This window comes from Lagenorhynchus albirostris, chromosome 14 (genome assembly GCF_949774975.1).
Source record: "Lagenorhynchus albirostris chromosome 14, mLagAlb1.1, whole genome shotgun sequence".
Classification (NCBI taxonomy): Eukaryota; Metazoa; Chordata; class Mammalia; order Artiodactyla; family Delphinidae; genus Lagenorhynchus; species Lagenorhynchus albirostris.
Window position 1 is genome coordinate 82,366,444 of NC_083108.1, and position 20,199 is coordinate 82,386,642.

General features: G+C 50.7%; 1 protein-coding gene across 1 annotated transcript in view; it reads left to right on the plus strand.

Moving 5' to 3' along the window:
* The window catches only part of DNAH10 (dynein axonemal heavy chain 10), a 147,208-nt gene that overhangs the window by 123,090 nt on the left and 3,919 nt on the right, over positions 1–20,199 (plus strand). Inside the window, exons 58-76 of the mRNA XM_060121495.1 lie at positions 1,208–1,389; positions 3,676–3,812; positions 4,858–5,075; positions 6,227–6,448; positions 6,627–6,774; positions 8,593–8,872; positions 9,867–10,096; positions 10,843–11,116; positions 12,605–12,709; positions 13,132–13,286; positions 13,824–13,978; positions 15,585–15,768; positions 16,404–16,604; positions 17,294–17,503; positions 17,639–17,734; positions 18,462–18,633; positions 19,229–19,360; positions 19,536–19,747; positions 19,839–20,006. Of these exons, the coding sequence (XP_059977478.1) occupies positions 1,208–1,389; positions 3,676–3,812; positions 4,858–5,075; positions 6,227–6,448; positions 6,627–6,774; positions 8,593–8,872; positions 9,867–10,096; positions 10,843–11,116; positions 12,605–12,709; positions 13,132–13,286; positions 13,824–13,978; positions 15,585–15,768; positions 16,404–16,604; positions 17,294–17,503; positions 17,639–17,734; positions 18,462–18,633; positions 19,229–19,360; positions 19,536–19,747; positions 19,839–20,006 (3,481 nt within the window). The remainder of the gene's footprint in view (positions 1–1,207; positions 1,390–3,675; positions 3,813–4,857; positions 5,076–6,226; positions 6,449–6,626; positions 6,775–8,592; positions 8,873–9,866; positions 10,097–10,842; positions 11,117–12,604; positions 12,710–13,131; positions 13,287–13,823; positions 13,979–15,584; positions 15,769–16,403; positions 16,605–17,293; positions 17,504–17,638; positions 17,735–18,461; positions 18,634–19,228; positions 19,361–19,535; positions 19,748–19,838; positions 20,007–20,199) is intronic.

The window sequence follows — 20,199 nt, forward strand, 5'->3', positions numbered from 1 at the left end:
TTTCTGACTTGTGTCTGAAAACATCTCACTGAGGATAATCATCATCATCATCATCATCGTCATCATCGTCATCATCATCGACATCATCATCCCTCCTCCTCGGATTATTCAGAGAGCGTGGCCGGGCCCTGACCTTCAGCAGCCCCGAAGGGAACCTTTTAAAAACAGTTGGCAGCATGCCTGCTTTCGTGAGCGCCTAAGGCCGCATCATTGAACCTTTCCCTGGTGACTCAGGACCATTACTTTAATCATCAGGCTTGGTGCTGGAGGCATTGCCCTGGCTTGTCCCCAAGCTGTGTGGCTCCTCAGGCAGTGAGCGGGGGTCCCGGGGCCAGGAGGGGTCTGGGGGTTGCCGGGTTCAGAGCCTCCACACTGCTGTGCGGGTCAGGTTGTTCTCGCTCCGTGTCTCCCTCCCCCTCCCTCTGGGGCACTCTGGCCTCTCCCCAGGCCGCTCCCTGCCCTCCGGGGGCTCTTCCTTTCCTTTGCTTTTTCTTCATCGTCTTCTCCACGGCTTTTATAGACTTTGCCAAGTGGGCCCACTGGGTACAGTCAGTGTGCGACTCATTCCTTCTTGGGTCTTTACGCCGATGCAGCCTTTCCGCCTCCTGATCCTTTTGGGTTTCCAGTTCTCCGGAGGGTCGAGGGTGCTGGACACCCGAGTGTTGGAGCAGCAGAGTGATGGTCTAACTTCATCAAAGACAGAGACAACAACTTCCAGAGCCTGAAGGACGCCAGGGTGCGGGATGGGCCATGTGGACACAGGCAGGCCATCCAAACACTTGAGCTCTGTTTCTTTATCTCCTAAGTGGAAAATAGGATGATGATGATAATGACAATAATGACAGCGGCTACCACCTAGAGTCTGAGGAATCACCCCAGGGTGTCCTTAAAAACACAGATGCTCAGGCTCCACCCTGAGCTGCGGATTCAGGGGTGGCCTGGGTTTGCGTTGAACGACACCCTGCTGTGTTCCTGGCGCCGAGTCCGATTCCAGGAGCCTGACGTGGCACATGATAGATGAGACCCAGTCCCTGCCCCTGGAGAAGCCCACCCCCAGGGGCACGAGTCGGTGTTGAGATGTGGCTTCCGTTGTTTCCACGCGGTATCGCATCCAAGAAACGACTCACCAATTTTTCGGAACTCTCATTCAGGCCAGATCCTGGCCACATCCTGCGTCTGACCCGCGTGTGCATCCGTTTCTCCCCAGGTCGTTTGCTAAGCCCCCGAAGCAGGTGCAGACGGTCTGTGAATGCATCCTCATCATGAAGGGGTACAGAGAACTCAACTGGAAAACCGCCAAAGGCATGATGTCCGACCCCAACTTCCTGAGGTCTCTGATGGAGATTGACTTTGATTCAGTTACCCAGAGCCAAGTTAAAAATATCAGAGGTGAGTGTAGACAGATGTAGGAACAGCCAGGCTGGTTGCCAGCCTGGCGGCTCAGTCTCTGGGGCCGGGAGGGAGAGTAAGGAGAGGGCTTGTCGCAGGCAGACCCGCCCATCGTGGTCAGATGGTGTCGCCGTGGCGTTGCCGATGGAAGAGGGGGAATGATCGTCCCCAGAGGAAGACAGCGGCAGGGAGGATGGTTGCTGGTTGGGCAGTGGCAGTGGATGCCCGCTGAATGTGTGGTTCAGCAACGGGTCTGGTTTTCCCTAGTAGGATACATGACTCTCTCATGGAGCCCGCCCTGCCTGGTCTTCTGTGCATCTTGTCCGATGGGCGTAGTGGTGCCAAGAACTGGTCTCGTGGGCAGAGGACTTGAATAGACATTTCTCCAAAAAAGATACACAAATTGCTAATAAGCATATGAAAATATGCGTAACATTAGTCACTAGGAAAACGCAGATCAGACCGCAATGAGGTACCGTTCAGACCCACTAGGATGGTATAATTTAAACAAAACCACACAAAACTACAAGTGTCGGGGAGGATATGGAGAAGTTGCAACCCTCGTACGTTGTTTGTAGAAATGTAAAATGGTGTGGTAAACAGTTTGGCAGCTCCTCAGACAGTTAATCATAGAATTACCATGTGTCCCAACCACTCCACGCCTATGTATAGACCCCAAAGAATAGAAAACAGGTATTCAAACAAAAGCTTATACACAGATGTTCCTGACAGCACTGTTTAACAATAGCCAGAAGGTGGAGACAACCCAGATATCTATCAGTGGATGAATGGATGAACAAGAACAAACATATCCACACATTGGAATATTATTCAGTCATACAAAGGAACAAAGTGCTGCTGTGTGCTACAGCATAGATGAGCCTCAAAAGCGTGATGCTAAGTGAAAGAAGCCAGGCATAAAAGGTCACGTATTGTAATTCCATTTATATGAAGTGTCCGTAGGTAAATAGGTAAATCCACAGGGATGGAGAGCAGATTAGTGTTTGCCAGGGTTTGGGGAGGGGAAATGGGTTGTTACTGCTTAACAGCTCTGAAGTTTCCTTTGGAGATGAGGAGAATGTCTTGGAACTACACAGAGGTGAGGCCTGCAAAATCTTGTCAATCTACTAAATGCCACTTTAGCGTGTTTATTGTTTACCATGTTTATTGAACGTGTTTAATTATACACTTTAACGTGTTCATTTAATGTTATGTGAATTTTGCCTCAATTTTTAAAAATGGGTATTCGGGGAAGAAAAAAAAAAGTTGGTCTAACCTTGACTTCCCTTGTGCCTTTTGCCAGTATGAAGTCTTCTGTAGGTCCTGGAGGGTGGGTGAGGAGGGGGGGCGGCACCACCCACCCCATGCCCGCATTTCAGTTACAGATGCCTGCGTTCCCCCTGAGCCTGGTTCCTGACCTGCCCCAGAGCTTAGCCAGTGAGAATGATGCTAGTCTTTTTCAAAGGCAATAAAAGTTCATTGTGTCACTGTTTATCACGGTGGTTTGTTCAGAACTTGACCATCAGTGCATTTTTTCAGCCACTTAAAAAAAAAAACAAAACAGGGGCTTCCCTGGTGGTGCAGTGGTTGAGAGTCCGCCTGCCGATGCAGGCGATATGAGTTCGTGCCCCGGTCCGGGAGGATCCCACATGCCGCGGAGCAGCTGGGCCCGTGAGCCATGGCCGCTGAGCCTGTGCGTCTGGAGCCTGTGCTCCGCAACGGGAGAGGCCACAACAGTGAGAGGCCCGCGTACCGCAAAAAAAAAAAAAAACCCACAAAAACAAAGCTAATCGAAACACAAAGGATAACAACAACTACAAAAACCCAAGGGACTCTCTTTACCCGATCGTTGGATGGGTTTCCATTTATGTGAAGTTACTCCCAGGGTGAGGGTGCAGGTGGAGGTGATGGTGCCCTGTAGTGACCTATGAACCCCAGTTAGCTGCCAGCTCTGAGCCACCTTGGTGCCCAGTTGGGGGGTCCCCACTGATGCCCTGGGTCTCTGGGGGCTGCTGGGTGTCACACGCAAGTTCCTGTGTCATAGGATGTCCTGGGTGGCAGTAACATGTGCCCCTCACTCACATCTTAAACATCCACTTACACAAAATTCATTCGGGGTTGGACCCACCTGTTGTCCCTGGGAAAGCTGTCCAGATCCCACTCACAGGCTTACCAAGGAGAAGGAACTAGTTACACTTACTTTGTTAGTAGGCAGTTTACTTCCCATTTTATTTTCCCAAGACGAAGCTCACCGCTCATCGAAATCATTGCGTCTTTGACCTTTAGGCCTCTTGAAGACCCTCAATACCACGACTGAGGAAATGGAAGCCGTGAGCAGGGCAGGCTTGGGGATGCTGAAATTTGTGGAAGCTGTGATGGGCTACTGTGACGTCTTTAGAGAAATCAAGCCCAAGAGAGACCAGGTATTGCCCATCTGTAAGACCTGCACACTTCTGCCAAGAGATTGTTTTGGAGTCAGAATGAATGTGTCCACAGCTTTACTGGAGAAATTCTGGCAAGGTTCTGGTTCTAAACTGCATAAACATTTTTTCCCCCAGTAAATGATAACCCTGAATTATAGCTCTCATTTAGATGTAATGTGAACCGACAGAACCAAAGTCTGAAAGATGTTTGAAGAAAAGAGGGTAAAATCATTCTCGAGGGCTAAAACAGAGTTTCTCACCCTGGGTGCTACTGACGCTTTAGATTGGATCCTTCTTTTGGGGGAGGCCGTCCTGGACACTGCAGGGTACTAAGCAGCCTCGCTGGCCTCCACCCACTGGATGCCGTCGTCCCTTCCCTCAAGTTCTGACAACCAGAAATGTTTCCAAACATTGTCATGTGTCCCTTGGGGGGCAAAGTCGGTCCCTGTTGAGAACCACTGGGTTAAAGGAACATGCAGAAGACACAATACAAAGAGAATTGTGTAAGGTTGATTCTATTGTTTTGAGCCATATTTTGACATTGTTTTATAAGTCAGGATTTTATCACTCAGAAAACTTAGAACCCGTAGTAGGACCAATACAGTCTTCAGTGCATTCTTTTGAGTTTTTGGCTTAGAATCACAGGGTCCTCTTACTGGGACCCTAGTACCCACGAAAATTAAGCCGTCTGCTAACTCAGATGCAGGACGTCTTTTTTCTAATGGGATGTAGGGCTTTTGCATCAAACCATTGAAGAGGTCACTAAGAAAAGAAGCCATGTGCCTCGCTATGACATAGGGTGGCCCCAGAGGGTAGGGACAGCATTAGAAATGCAGGTGGAGGACTTCCCTGGTGGCCCAGTGGTTAGAACTCAGCGCTTTCACTGCCGTGGGTCCGGGTTTGATCCCTGGTCGGGGAGCTAAGATCCCACGAGCCTCGTGGCATGGCCCAAAAAAAAAAAAAAAATTGCAGGTGGACATAAGCCCAGGTGTGAGACTGTCTTATTCCCACCTCACTGCTGTGCTTTTCCCTTGTCTTCACATAGCTGGCCAGGCTGGAGCGGAATTTTTCCTTGACCAAACGTGAACTGGAGAGGATCCAGAATGAGCTGGCAGCGATCCAGAGAGAACTGGAAGCTCTGGGGACCAAGTACGAGGCGGCCATACTGGAGAAGCAGAAGCTGCAGGAAGAAGCCGAGATCATGGAGAGACGGCTGATCGCGGCCGACAAGCTCATCTCGGGGCTGGGGTCTGAGAACGTCAGGTCAGCCTGGGTAATGGGCCTTCCCGCTAAGTAGCTCTAAGCCAGACTTTGTGGTTTGTGAGTGAACGTCCACAGCACCATTTCTCGCCATGTGGAGTCTTTATTCCACACTGCATTTTGAGCTGAAAACCGTGTGAAAAAGTTCTGATTTTACTATTATCATGTTTAAAGGTGGCTAATGGCCATTTTATAGATTCTTTTAAAAATAGGTATCGAGTGTTATTTACTGAGTAACTGTTAAGGGGAGGCATGGCAGCAGTGGAGACGGGGGGGGGGGGGGGGAAACCAGTGCCCTAGGGCCTGGGAATGTTTGCTTCTTGATGACCTTTAACCCCAAGTCCCTTCTGGAAGGATCTGGAGGAGGAGCCCACTTCTGTCTCTGGACCCTTGTGGCTGGTTCAGTCCTGAGCTTCAGTTTTCAGTAGGTGGAGCTGTTTGATGCTTATGGGCAAGAGGCCCATTGGGCCATAGCTGGTCCACTGGATGTGACAATAGTTTCTTACCTGACACCTGTAAAAATGGTATGGAAAGCACTGGAAAATATTGTTTGCTTATGGGAAACAAACCATTTTCAATATGTCTATTTTTTTTTTTTTTTTTTTTTTGCGGTACGTGGGCCTCTCACCGTTGTGGCCTCTCCCGTTGCGGAGCACAGGCTCCGGATACGCAGGCTCAGCGGCCATGGCTCATGGGCCCAGCCGCTCCGCGGCATGTGGGATCTTCCCAGACAGGGGCACGAACCCGCGTCCCCTGCATCGGCAGGCAGACTCTGAACCACTGCGCCACCAGGGAAGCCCTGGGCGTGTTTTTAAGCTATTGATTAGATGTTTGGAAACAATGTGATTACTGTTGTACTTTATACATATCTTTGAGACAAAATTCATCCCCCAAACATTTATCGAGGCCCCTGTTAGATGCTGGGTTCTGCCGAGCTCTGGAGTTGAACAAAGCCTTTGAAAACGTTGGGTTCACTAGACAGGGAAATGTCAAAGTGAGCTGGCGATCTCTGTCCTCTACAAGCAAAGAACATCTCAGAAAAGGTTTCCTTCTGGCTAGCCCCCTCCCGGCCGTGTGTCAGGCTGGCTCTTCTAGAAGGTTCCTTCGGGTTGTGCCGGAATGTGACTGCTCATGGCAGCCCCCGCCCACGCCAGGTGGCTGAACGATTTGGACGAGCTGATGCACCGGCGCATGAAGTTGCTGGGCGACTGCCTGCTGTGCGCAGCCTTCCTGAGCTATGAGGGCGCCTTCACGTGGGACTTCCGGGACGAGATGGTCAACCGGGTCTGGCAGAGTGACATCCTGGAGCGGGGGATCCCCCTGAGCCAGCCCTTCAGACTCGAGAACTTGCTCACGGACGACGTTGAGATCAGCAGGTGAGGACGACCCTGGGCTGGGAGGACGGGGCACAGAGCCCGGGGGGCATGCAGCTGACCCACCTGCACAGAGACGGCAGGGAGCTCTGCCCGCCCAGCTCCCCTGCCTCGGAGGCTCCCCGTCGGCTCGCACCTCGGCCAGAAAAATCCCCATTTCCCCTGTCGCTGCCCCTTCCAGGTGGGGCTCCCAGGGGCTGCCCCCCGACGAGCTCTCGGTTCAGAACGGCATCCTCACCACCCGGGCCAGCCGCTTCCCCCTCTGCATCGACCCGCAGCAGCAGGCCCTCAACTGGATAAAGAGAAAAGAGGAGAAGAACAACTTGCGGGTACGGCTGCCCCCGACACACACCCCACACCGCTCCACATCCTGGGGCCCAGCCCCGTGCTCCCCGGTGTCCCCAGGCCTCCACAAGGCCGAGCTGAAATGCCACCACCCTGAGGCCCCAAGCAGAGCCCTCCCCTTCCTGGCCCGCCCACCCTGTTGAGTCTTGGAGGGCGGCTTGAACCACCTCGGATTCCACTCTGCCCTTTGCCTATTCATTGCCCTGTGGGTCACGTGAAGGCAAAGACGGTGCTGTGTTCGTCTTTGCGTCCCCCCTACTCAGTGCAGAGCCAAGTGGCCTTAGATGCTCGGTCACTTTCTTTTTGGAGGGCAGGGGAGGGGCTTGATTGAGATATAATTCATCTACCATACAATCCATCCGTTTGAAGAATACAGTTCAGTAGCTTTTAGTATATTATATGTTGAGTTGTGTAGCAATCACCAGGATCAGTTTTTATCACCCTCCTCCAAAAATGCTGTATCCTTTAGACATCACCACCCCCAGAACATCCATTTCCCCTCCTGCCCCTAACCCCCAGCCTCTGACAACCACTAATATATTTTCTGTCTCTATAGATCTGCCTGTGCTGGACATTAAGTATGAGTGCGATTGTACAGTATGTGGCCTTTTGTGACTGGTTTCTTTCACTTAGCATCATGTTTTCAAAATACATTTTCCCTGCTTAGCGCATCCAACGTTTTCAAAGGCTTCGTTCAATTCCAGGGCTCAGCAGAACCCAGCATCTAACACGGGCCTCGATAAACGTTTGTGGGACACATTCTGTCTCAAAGATATGTATTGAGTACAGTAGTAATCACATTGTTTCCAAATGCTTAATCAACACATATTGTAGCAGGTATCAGGACTTCATTCCTTCTTATGGCTAAATAATAGTGTGTTGCATGGATGGACCACAGTCTGTTTACCTGCATATCAGTTGATGGACATTTGGGTTGTTTCTGCTTTTTGGCTGTCATGAACAGTGCTGCTGTGAACATTCATGTGCAAGTTTTTTGTGGGCGTGTGTTTTTAATTTTTGGGGGTGAAATTGCTGGGGGCCCAGTTACCTTTTACTGAAATAATTAACAATTCATGTTTTTCCATTTTTATCTTTTCCTTGTTTTTTCTGGTCCTTGCTTCCGGGTATGTACATGCAGGTAGGGGAAGCATCCCAAGGTCGGGGCGGGGGGACATCCACTCCCAAAATTCACATAGAACTGTAGTGGGACAGATATCATCAGTGCAGGAATATTCCTTGATGTCCCTCTTCCCTGAGCCTTCCAGAGAGTTCTGCAATTGCCAGACCTCTCCTAGCCCCCCATCCTACTCCTATCCCCATCCTATCTCTTAAAGAGGGAGGGTTCAACTTATGGGGTGAGTGGCTAAGTACATCAATGTAATAAAAGAGGGTGGAGAGGAAGGGAAGAGGAGGTCCCAGGGGCTGGAAGAGAGGAAGAATTTTTACAGATGTTTTGAGAAAAGAGATAAGAAAGCAAGCCTAAGGTTTGGAGGGGAGTGAATTTTTTTTTTTTTTTTGTGGACTCTGTGTTTGGATCCTTTTTGAGGTCTTCTGAGAGATGTGAAGAGATTCTCTCCTAATCCCTTTTGGCTGCTGACCTGTGCTTTTTGAACAAGAGGCTGCTCAGAGCCTGAACCTCATGGTTTATGCAGGTTACGTGCCCTGCTTCTCTCCCTGTTCTGTGTTTTCCCCTCTGCCTCCCTTCAAGGTGCTGACATGTCCCCTGCCACCTCCAAGGATTCTTTTCCCCTTGAATTTGGCGAGTGAGCTGATTTTTAGCATCTGCCTCCCCTCCCTTCCAGGTGGCTTCCTTCAATGACCCCGACTTCCTCAAGCAGCTGGAGATATCTATAAAGTACGGGACGCCTTTCCTGTTCCACGATGTGGATGAGTACATCGACCCTGTGATTGATAACGTCTTAGAAAAAAACATCAAGGTCTCCCAAGGACGGCAATTTATCATACTGGGAGACAAGGAAGTGGGCTATGATTCGAATTTCAGACTGTATCTGAACACCAAGCTGGCCAACCCCAGATACGGCCCATCCGTGTTTGGGAAAGCCATGGTGATCAATTATACTGGTAAGCATGTACAGAGCCGCAGTGCCGAATTTCAGGTGGAGACCACAGTCTGAGCTCAGGGCTCTCAAGGGACGTCACTTCATTCGGTGAATCATTCTCAGAGTAACAGCTTTCATAGTCAACCAATCAGTTCCTTTTGGTTTGCTTTTTGAGGCTTCACCGTGCGGCATGCGGGATCTTAGTTCCCCTGCCAGGGATCGAACCCACGCCTCCTGCATTGGGAGTTCGGAGTCTTAACCACTGGACCCCCAGGGAAGTCCCAACCAATCAGTTCTTAATGAGGAAGCAACACCAAAAGGTTTGGGGGCCTTTAGAAGGCAATGAGTTATGTGTCTTGAGATGTGCTGAGTCTGGACCACGGGGCTCAGACATTCACCCTCGGAGCGAGGTGAGACCCCTTTCTGCCGCAGCAGGAAGTTATACTGTATTTGTGTATCTAAATACACAGTATGATTTTGGATTTCCCTCTTCCTCTCAATTGAATTCCGTTATGAACTTGAATGAACTTCCCACATTTTCTAGGGTGGTCACACGGGTTCCTAGGTAGGTTAATCAGGTTTCGGTACGCGTTAGGAAGCTCCCTGGTGGTCCAGTGGTTAGGACTCCGGGCTTTCACTGCCAAGGGCCTGGGTTCGATCCCTGGTTAGGGAACTAAGATCCCGTAAGCCGCGTGGCTTAAAAAAAAAAAAAAAGTTTGGGTATAAACCCAGATATCTAACGAGGGTCCCCCAAGATGTGGGAGCCCTGGCTTTGATTTTAGTGCATCTTCACACTTGCTGTCCATTACTCCAGGTAACAGCATCTCTGTTTCGCTCTGTCCCATATTTGTCACCTGGGGCTTTAGAATGGCATTGGTGGGAGAGTGAGTCCTCGTGTTCCTGGGATGCCGGGCCCACCCTCCACTTGCCCCAGGCACTGTTGTGCGGGGGAGACGAGATGGTGAGCAGCCTGGCAGGGGGACGTGGTGGTGAGGGCCTCCCTCGTCCCCCCACAGTCACACTGAAAGGCCTGGAGGACCAGCTGCTGAGCGTGCTGGTGGCCTTCGAGAGGCGAGAGCTGGAAGAGCAGAGAGAGCATCTCATCCAGGAGACGAGTGAGAACAAGAACCTGCTGAAGGGCTTGGAGGACTCCCTCCTCCGGGAACTGGCCACCTCCACGGGGAACATGCTGGACAATGTGGAGCTGGTGCAGACCCTGGAGGAGACCAAGTCCAAAGCCATGGAGGTATGAACTGTGTGGAAAAGTGTATCGATCCTGCTACGGAGTCCCAGAGATGTTCCCAGGGACCCCTGTGCACCCAGTCAGCCTCTCTTAATTGAGAGCGATAGAAAATCTGGCCCTACGTGGCTCAAGTCCAAAGGGAATTGATCGGCCTAGAAAACAGAAAAGTCGAGGGATGGCTTCAGGCAGGGCTGGATCCAGGACTCCAAGCATATCATCCAGGGCTCAGTTTCTCTCCATTTCTGGACCTTCTGCTGTGTTGGCTTCATTCTCTGCCTCCCTGTGGAGCCAAGCTCCGCTCATGGTCACAAGCCGGGTCTGGCTTCATGTCCACTGAGGTTCGAGTCCAAAAGAGAAGAATGAGAATCTTTTCCTGTCACTGAAGTCACGTGCTCACCCCAGACCACTCCCATGGGCTGGGGATGCCAAGTGTGGATTCTCTGGACCTCACTCACCCACTCCCCTCCTGGCCTCGGGCTTGAGCCCCACATATGAATGAAAGGAGGAAACTGTAGGTCTCTAGATCAAACTCAGGGACTGTTACTAGAAGAAGGGGGCACGGGGGCAGCGGGGGATCGAGCCACAAATATATACCACATCTCGCGAGAGGCTGGGGGCCCTTCCTGTGAGCGCTGCATGGCTTTCTTGGCTGCCGCCCTCCCCCCCGCCCTCCGCCTTCTTACTTTCTCGCCTGTTTCGTATGTCTTCCTGGTTTCGGCTGTAAGTGGCAACGTGCGCCTCTTCTTCAGGTATCAGAGAAGCTCAAGCTGGCGGAGAAGACAGCCCTGGACATCGACAGGCTGCGGGATGGCTACCGGCCGGCCGCCCGGAGGGGAGCCATCCTGTTCTTTGCGCTGTCGGAGATGGCCCTGGTGAGCTCCATGTACCAGCACTCCCTGATCTCCTTCCTGGAGGTCTTCCGCTTGTCACTCAAGAAGTCGCTGCCTGACTCCATTCTTCTGAAGCGACTAAGGAACATCATGGACACGCTGACCTTCAACATCTATAACTATGGCTGCACAGGTGAGCACCTGTTCGCACCGATTTAGGACCGATGCACTCTGTGCGCTTCTGTCCGTGTGTCCAAATTTCCTCTTCTTATAAGGACACCAGTTGGGATTGCATGGGGGCCCTCCCTAACAGCCTCATTTTATTTTTTTAAATTAATTTGTATTGGCGTATAATTGATTTACAATGTTGTGTTAGTTTCAGGTGTACAGCAAAGTGAATCAGTTATACATATACATACCTCCACTCTTTTTTAGATTCATTACAGAGTATTGAGCAGAGATCCCTGTGCTATACAGCAGGCTCTTATCAGTTATCTATTTTATATACAGTCGTGTGTATATGTCAGTCCCAATCTCCCAATTTATCCCTCCTCCTGCCCTTTCCCCCTTGGTAACAGTGAGTTTATTTTCTACATCTGTGACTCTATTTCTGTTTTGTAAATAGGTTCATTTGTACCATTTTTTTTTAGATTCCACATATAAGCGATATCATATGATACTTGTCTTTCTCTGTCTGACTTACTTCACTCAGTATGACAATCTCTAGGTCCATCCATGTTGCTGCAAGTGGCATGATTTCGTTCTTGTTTATGCTGAGTAACCTAATCACCTCTTAGAGGCCCTGTCTCCAGCTCTGAGGTACTGGGTATTAAGGTGTCAACTTATAGATTTTGAGGGGGACACAGCTCAAAATTGTGTAGGGCAGGAAACAGGTTGAGGGCTATCCTATAGGGCTCACTTAAGTAACCAACCCTTCTAACACGTATAAGATAGAATTCACATCACACATTTTGACTTACGTGGTTTTTTTTTTTCCGTTAGAAAAAAAAAAGAACTCTAATGTTTTGCGTCTTCCTATCCATAGAGTGTGTTGATGGAATGGGCTTACTCTGCAATAGAGATTGGCCAAATCTGTCCCACCGCCTGCTTTTGTAAATAAAGTTATATTGGCACACAGCCACACCCGTTTCTATACAGATCGTCCATGGCGGCTTTCACAGTACAATGGCAGAGTTGAGTAGTTATGACAGAGACTGTCTAGTCTGCAAAGCCGAGTCGATTTACTCTCTGGCCCTTTATAGAAAGTTTGTTAATACCTCTTCTCCACTGTAAGAACTTTTGCTTTGAGTCTGGCAAATGACCAGCACTTCATTCAGGAGGTGGCTCTGAACCTCCATCATACGGTCCTTCATCTGCTGGGGGGGGGCACCCCCCCTCCTCTTCCCATGAGGGCGTGGTAAGTGCCGCCCGGAGATGTGACCATTTCAGATGCGTACGAGTGAGGGTCACTGCCCGTTGCACTTGTGGGCTTGACGTGTCAGTTGAGCTCATAGTTTTTGCAGGTGTTCACGTACACCAAATGCAAAGATGGCTAAATGCAACTGACTGTGCAGTTGAGGTGCTTCAGTTCATTTCTCTGAAATTTAAGCGTGGTGTGCATGAGAAACCCTGGGTTTAAATGCATTTGTTTTATCCAGACCCATCTGTTGTTTCTCTTCAGGGTTGTTTGAGAGGCACAAGTTACTTTTTTCTTTCAATATGACTATCAAGATAGAACAAGCAGAGGGGAGAGTCCCCCAGGAAGAATTAGATTTCTTCTTAAAAGGTAACGAATTTGCCTCGTTTCATGCTTCCCGACTCCCTGGGGAAGTTGCAGGGACACATGTTGCACATGTGTATGAGTTTGTTCACCAAAACAACAGCAGAAATTTGCCTTCCTTAAAACTTGGCTTCCAATAGCACCGCTTTAGTAAATACCTCAGTTGACAGTTCCAGCCTCAGAGATAGTTCGAGTTAACTCAGAGCAGACAGCCTCTGCCTTAAGGCTGCCCCGAGGCTGGAAGCCACGCCGAGCTTCCTGGCTGGAGTTACGGATGGTGACAGGGGAAGCCTAACCCTCTTCTCTTTCCAGCCCCCTTTTGAGAAGTAGATTTTCCCCCAAAGTGAGGGAAGCCCAGGAATGGAGTTGCTTACTCTTCCCCGTGTGTTGGTGTCGGCTGTTTACTTCTCTTATCCTGTTGTGATTAGGAAACATTTCCCTGGAGAAAAGCAAACGGAGAAAACCCTGTGCTTGGTTGTCCGACCAGGGATGGGAAGATATCATTCTTTTATCAGAGATGTTTCCAGACAACTTTGGGACTCTTCCTGATGATGTGGAGAAACATCTGACTGTCTGGCAGGAGGTGAGCAAGTGTCCTCTTTCTCCTCCTTCCCTTCCCCGCATGTCAGTCATCTCCACACTCAATCTGTAGCCTAACTCCCTATGAGTTTGAAGATCTGCCTCTGAGTGGCTCGTGCAGAGTGTAGCCAATGCCCTCTAACTCCCTGGATGGAATTCTCCTTTATCTAGTTCAGCTAGTTTTGTGGGAGAACTATCTATCTATCTCTCCATCTGTCCATCCATCCATTTGTCCATCCATCCATCTGTCCATCTGCCTCTATCTGTCCATCCATTCATCCATTCATCCATCCATTCAAGAAACTTTGAGCATCTGTGGCTGGACCACGTCCCTGATGGGCAGTGGGAATTCAACAGTCCATAAGGCTCAGTCCATCCCTTCCTAAAGTTCAGAGTTTGGGGGGTAGAAAATGACAGATCTGACTAGACGTGGCCTGTCGATTTCATCCCTTTACAGGGGCTCTTGGGACCTTCACATAAAAAGGGGGGCCTATATCATTTCTCAGTTGACGCCAGCATGAATGTTCTTTGCTTTTCCCAGTGGTATGACCTGGATTCACTTGAGCAGTTTCCATTCCCCCTGGGTTATGATGACAACATCACCCCTTTCCAGAAGTTGCTTATTTTGCGCTGTTTCCGTGTGGATCGGGTATATCGGGCCGTGACTGACTACGTGACTGTAACAGTGGGAGAGAAGTAAGTGAGCTGTTTGTGTTTGCTTGGCCCTTTCTGTGGGGTAGAATATCTAATGTCACCCCTTCCTGGACTCACGGATGGCAGTGGGTGGCCAGAGGGGACTGCCTTTGAGCATGATTCGGTAGCCACTCTAGAGCAGCGCTGTTTAAGAAAAATACAGTGTGAGTGACGTATGTCATTTCAAGTCTTCTGGTAGCCACATTCAAAAAGAAGCAGGTGAAATTAATTTTAATAACAGTTATCATAAGCATATAAAATATAATATATTAATATATAACAATATATTATATATATATAATATTTACTAATAATAAGTAACTGTATTTAATTATTAAATGATACAAATGAACTTATTTACAAAACAGAAACAGACTCACAGACATAGAAAACCAATTTATGGTTACCAAAGGGGAAAGGGGAGGGGGAGGGATATATTAGGAATTTGGGAGTAAAATATACACACCACTATATATAAAATAGATAAACAACAAGGACCTACTGTATAGCACAGGGAACTCTACTCAATATTTTGTAATAACCTAGATGGGAAAAGAATCTGAAAAAGAATATATATTTATATTATAACTGAATCACTTTGCTGTACACCTGAAACTAACACAACATTGTAAATCAACTATACGTCAATGAAAAAAGTAAATTTATAAAAAAGGAAACAGTCAAAATTAATTTTAATAACAATCATCATAAGTTATATTATATATATTAATACATCATATCATATAAATAATATGTATTAATAGTTAATTATATTTAACTCAAATATTAAAATACTATCTCAGCATGTAATGGATTGAGATATTTGGCATATTTTTTGATGCCAAGGCTTTAAAATCCTGTGTGAATTCACACGTACAGCTCATCTCAGTTTGCACTCGCCACACTTCAACTGCTCGGTAGCCACACGTGCCTCATGGCTCCCGTATTGGTAGCTCTGGAATCGGGGGCGAGGCCGGATGGGTAACTTAGGGTGACAAACTCAAATCTGCCTCCACGGCCGGCGGGTGATGGAGAGGACTGGGCGTGGCTGGATGAGGACTCGGGCCCACTGGAGAGGTCAGGCCCTGGCCAGCAGCCCCTGAACTCCTGCTGACTGATGCCAGGTGGTGGCGGGGACCCAGATCTCTGACTCTTCAACAGAAACTAGAAATTTGGATTTCTACGTGAAATCTCCCAATCATTATGTGCTGGCAACTAACTTTTTAAAAAATCTCGAGATGCAGGCCGTTCAGGACACGCCTGTGGAGCCGCCGGTGTGGGACCTCTGGGTTCGGTGCCCAGGGCACGTGCACCTGGAAGGCCGGCTTGTCAGGAGGCATGCAGCTCAGTACAGGTCTCCTGAACCACCCAACCCGGATGTACTGGGCTGTGCGGAGAGGTCCCCATCACCCAGGAGCTTATTACCATCCAGTGAACGAGATGTGCGTAACACCTGGATTCCAAAACAAGGAAGGCTGAGCAAAGAGCCATACCAGAGGGACAGTCAGAAGGTTCTGGACACTGGGAGGAAGAGTGCTGGTCGGACTGGCCGGCCCCTGCCTGGCGCTGTCCTCCCGGGAGCGTTTTCCAGTCGTGTTTCTTTCCCCAGGTACGTGCAGCCTCCAGTGATCAGCTTTGAAGCCATCTTTGAGCAGAGCACACCCAACTCGCCCATTGTGTTTATCCTGAGTCCTGGCTCTGACCCTGCCAGTGACCTTATGAAATTAGCCGAGCACAGCGGTTTTGGAGGGAACCGCCTCAAATTCCTTGCCATGGGTCAAGGTCAAGAAAAGGTAAATTGTTGTTGGAGGGAACAAGCCCTAAACATGGGTGAGGTCACCGGCCCCTGTTAGGAATGAATTAACGAATGTTTGGCTTTAAGCCAAGAGTACCGCCCCCCCCCCCCCCCACACACACACACACACACGAGTGCCATGCATTTCCGGTCTACGGAGCAGTAATCACATGTCACAGCGATGACAGTGTGAACAGTAGTATAGTTCTGGAGCTAACCTGCTGTGATTGCCCAGCCTGGTACCGTCGGTGTGTTCTGCTGTTTCCAAAGCCCTTTCACGTCCAGTCTTTATCTCCCTCAGCTCTTGCAAGAGCCGCGTTTCGGATCAGGGCTGTCACTGCCCCAGTGGCAAGGCCAACTGGTCAGGGGGCAGGTGCCACTGAGTCCGAGGTTGGAGCTCTGGGGGCTGAGGGAGGCCAATGAGTGCAGCCCAGCGGACCCCGGTGGCCCCGCGGGAAGTCTAAAGGGTTGCTTCTTCAAAGGCTCCCTCTGTAGCTCCTGGACCGCTGGCTCCTCTGTGGCTTCTGTTGCAGTGGCCAGTAGTTTCCTGGTGCTTGCAGCGGGTCTCTGGGAGAGCACAGGGTGGTGTGGCAGTGGGACGCCGACGCTTCCTTTCTGTCTCTGTCGGAGCAGGTGGCCCTACAGCTGCTGGAGATGGCGGTGGCTCGAGGGCAGTGGCTGATGCTGCAGAACTGCCATCTCCTGGTCAAGTGGCTGAAGGATCTGGAGAAGTCCCTGGAGAGGATCACCAAGCCCCACCCCGACTTCCGCCTGTGGCTCACCACGGACCCCACCGAGGGCTTCCCCATCGGGATCCTGCAGAAGTCCTTGAAGGTCTGGCAGCAGGACAGACAGACGTGCCCACGGCTCGGTTCCTTACCTCACTCCCGTTTTGCTGTGTGCATGTGTGTGTTTAGGATAGAGTTGGACACCCCCGCCTTTCCCAGTTCCATTTCTCCCTCTCCCTTCAGAGGTAAGCACTGTCCGGATAGGGTGACAATTATCGGGTGACAGTGTTGACTCCCAGGCCCGTCTTTATCACTTCTGCATGTCCTCAAAACAATTTCTGGGTTAGTTTTCATGGACTTCACATTTATCCTTTTTAACTCTAATGATCGGCCCTCCCACAGCCCGCAGAACTGGAGTGAGTGCTTGTGTGTGTAAGTTTGAAGGAGTTTACCTGCCCTGTTTAATTTAGTCTCTGGGAACATTTTGGGGAATGGTTTCATCATCTCTCTCTTCCTCCAGGACAGGGAGAGGGAAAAGCTTAGCTACTTCTGTTTTACCCTTGAGGATCCCATGATCAGAGGTGGTTAAAAGAGCCTTCCTGGGGTCATTCGATGCGTCAGGGCAGAGCTGGAACAACGTCTAGTTTTTAACTCATTCACGTGGGCCCTTGGGAATAGGGAAGATAGCTTTGCAAGGACGGAGGGAAAAGCCAAGACGACTGCAGTCTGCACACCCTTCAGAGCCCTGCTCGGGGGCCTGGGGTTTCCGCCACCATCAGTCTTTGCCTCCAACAGGTTGTCACCGAGCCACCCAACGGGCTGAAACTCAACATGAGAGCCACGTACTTCAAGATCTCTCCTGAGAAGCTGGACCAGTGTCCACACCCTGCTTTCAAGTCCCTGGTCTACGTGTTGGCGTTCTTCCATGCTGTGGTGCAGGAGAGGAGAAAGTTCGGGAAGATCGGGTGGAACGTGTACTACGACTTCAACGAGTCTGACTTCCAGGTGAAGAGGCGGCTACTGCCTCTCCCGGGGGACACTCCTTCCTTCGTTGTTCCTGCCCACGTTTTCAGAAAACAGTCAGAACGCGAATGACTTTATGGGTTTTCGGTTACCCAGGCCCGTTCCTCCTCTTTGCAGGTCTGCATGGAAATTCTGAACACATACTTAACAAAAGCTTTCCGGCAGCACGACCCTCGGATCCCGTGGGGCAGCCTCAAGTACCTAATCGGGGAGGTAGGAGCATCCTGGGTACCTGCTGCAGGCCCCCTGGGGCGGGCTGGGCTGTGACCTGGTGCCCCTGGTCCATGGCCCCCGAGTCTTCTGGGACTCCCCTCTTGCTGCTGCCCATCAGCTGAAGGCCCCTGGGTCTCTGTGAAACACCACCCCCCCCGCGCCCCGGTTCGTCACCCTGTTATTCTTTGTCCTAAGTGAGCGACCGTCACCTGGGCGTTTGGACTCATCGCCCTGGGGACTCCTGTTCCTCGCTGAGGATGCCTCAGGCACGTCATGGGAGCCCTGCTTCTGTTCGGCGGGCCTGGAGGTCCACTCTGGAGGCCACGGCCTTATACAGCGCTCGTGGGAAAGCTTCCCCGGAGGCCTGTGTGTGGCTCAAACAGAGACATCGCTGTTCCAAAGACAAAAGCGGCTGCTGGCTCCTTGGGTGGTTTTGTTTGCTCGTTCGCTGTGTTTTGGGGAGTTGGCCAGCTGCACACTGGCTCCCAGCAGTTCATGAGGACTGCTATCACCTTGGGCTCTATGAGTCTGCACACGAGCCCTCTTGTATAGAGTGGCCCGAAGCCTGTGCAAGTCAGCACGGTTTGAGCTGTACAGTGGCCGGGCGGCAGGAGTCTCTCTAAGGGCGCATCCGGGCTTGACCCTGGACTGTCCGCTGGGCCCGGAGCCTCAGGGCCCACCCCGTAGGTTCTGGGTCCCGGCCGGCTCTCACTCCCTGTCATGTCAGGTCATGTACGGAGGACGGGCCATCGACAGCTTTGACCGGCGCATCCTGACCATCTACATGGATGAATACCTGGGGGACTTCCTTTTCGATACTTTCCAGCCATTCCACTTTTTCCGGAACAAGGAAGTGGACTACAAAATCCCCACGGGGGATGTCAAGGAAAAATTTGTTGGTGAGATTTCTCAGCCATCAGGAAGTATGCAGACGTTTTATTCTAAGGAAGTATGCAGACGTTTTATTCTAAGGGCTTCTGACCCCTTCCCTGGTGGGACTCTTTGACGGCTCGGGGGTGTTTTCTTATGCCTTTTAGCGGGGCCCAGTGGGCTCTTCCTAGCCTCAGAGCTGATGGAGTTAGTTCAGACTTCCTGTCCTGGAATGATGGTAAATATATCAGAGTCTCCCTGGAAGGGCAGAGTGGCCCCTGGGAAAGTCACTGAGCCATTTTCATAAAAGATACACGTAGAGGAAGTTCCCTGGTGGCCCAGTGGTTAGGGCTCTGCACTTTCACTGCTGTGGGCCTGGGTTTGATCTCTGGTTGGGGAATTGAGATCCCGCAAGCCGCGAGGCATGGCAAAAAAAAAAAAAAAAAAAAAAAAAAGATGCACACAGGCCTGTATTGGGCATGGCGGTGTAGAATTCTTATTTTAAAAGCACGTCACCCTCTCGGAGGTGGAACGTAGGCTAACGTGTGTGGGGACGTCGAGGCTGTGGGCCCTCGGGAATCGGAGGTGGCATGGCAGTGTAACCGCTGTTCTCTCCCATTACAGAAGCCATTGAGGCCCTCCCTCTGGCCAACACGCCTGAAGTGTTTGGGCTGCACCTCAACGCTGAGACTGGATATTACACTCAGGCAGCTCGAGACATGTGGTCTCACCTGCTGGAGCTGCAGCCTCAGACGGGTAAAGTCCCCTGCAGAGGACTGTGCCCATCGGACTGGGGACAAAGGGCATTGGCGCAAAGTGCTGCTTCGGGTTCTGATAGCTTCCGTACAGTTGGTGCCCTTCTGAGAGCCAGAAGGCACCCCAGTCCTGTGCTCAGATGCCTTGCTCTCTCTGAAAAGTGTCCTGATTTCAGGGGAATGCAGCACCGCCATCAGCCGAGATGATTACACTGGCCATGTGGCCAAGGACATAGCAAACAAGATGCCCAAAGTCTTTGACTTGGACCTGGTCAGGAAGCAGCTGGGGATGGTCGCCTCCCCTACCTCAGTGGTGCTCCTGCAGGAGCTGCAGCGCTTCAACAAGCTTGTCATACGGATGTCCGCGTCCCTGGCTGAACTTCAGAGGGTAAGCCTGTTCCTCGAGTGTAAATTCCTGCCTCGGTGGAGTGCTGGGTTTTCCGCTAGTCTTGCCTGACTGCTCTTGATTCTATAAACAGGCCTTGGCTGGAGAAGTTGGGATGAGCAGTGAATTAGATGATGTAGCCAGGTCCCTCTTTCTTGGGCAAATCCCTAATATCTGGAGAAAGCTTGCCCCTGACACCTTAAAGTCCCTCGGAAACTGGATGCCCTACTTCCTGCGGAGGTTCAGCCAGTACACGACGTGGGTGAGTGAGAGGCAGCGGTCTGCTTGCTGGTTCAAGGCTTGGCCTGGACCCCCTCAAACCACTTCCCGACTCCTTCTCCCCTCCCCAGTGGTACCTCTGTCAGGAGCTGACTGGGTGCTCTGGAAATGGTCTCGGACTCTGCAAGCGTATCTGTTTTTTTTTTCCTTTTCTCCCTTCCCCCCTCCCTTCCTTC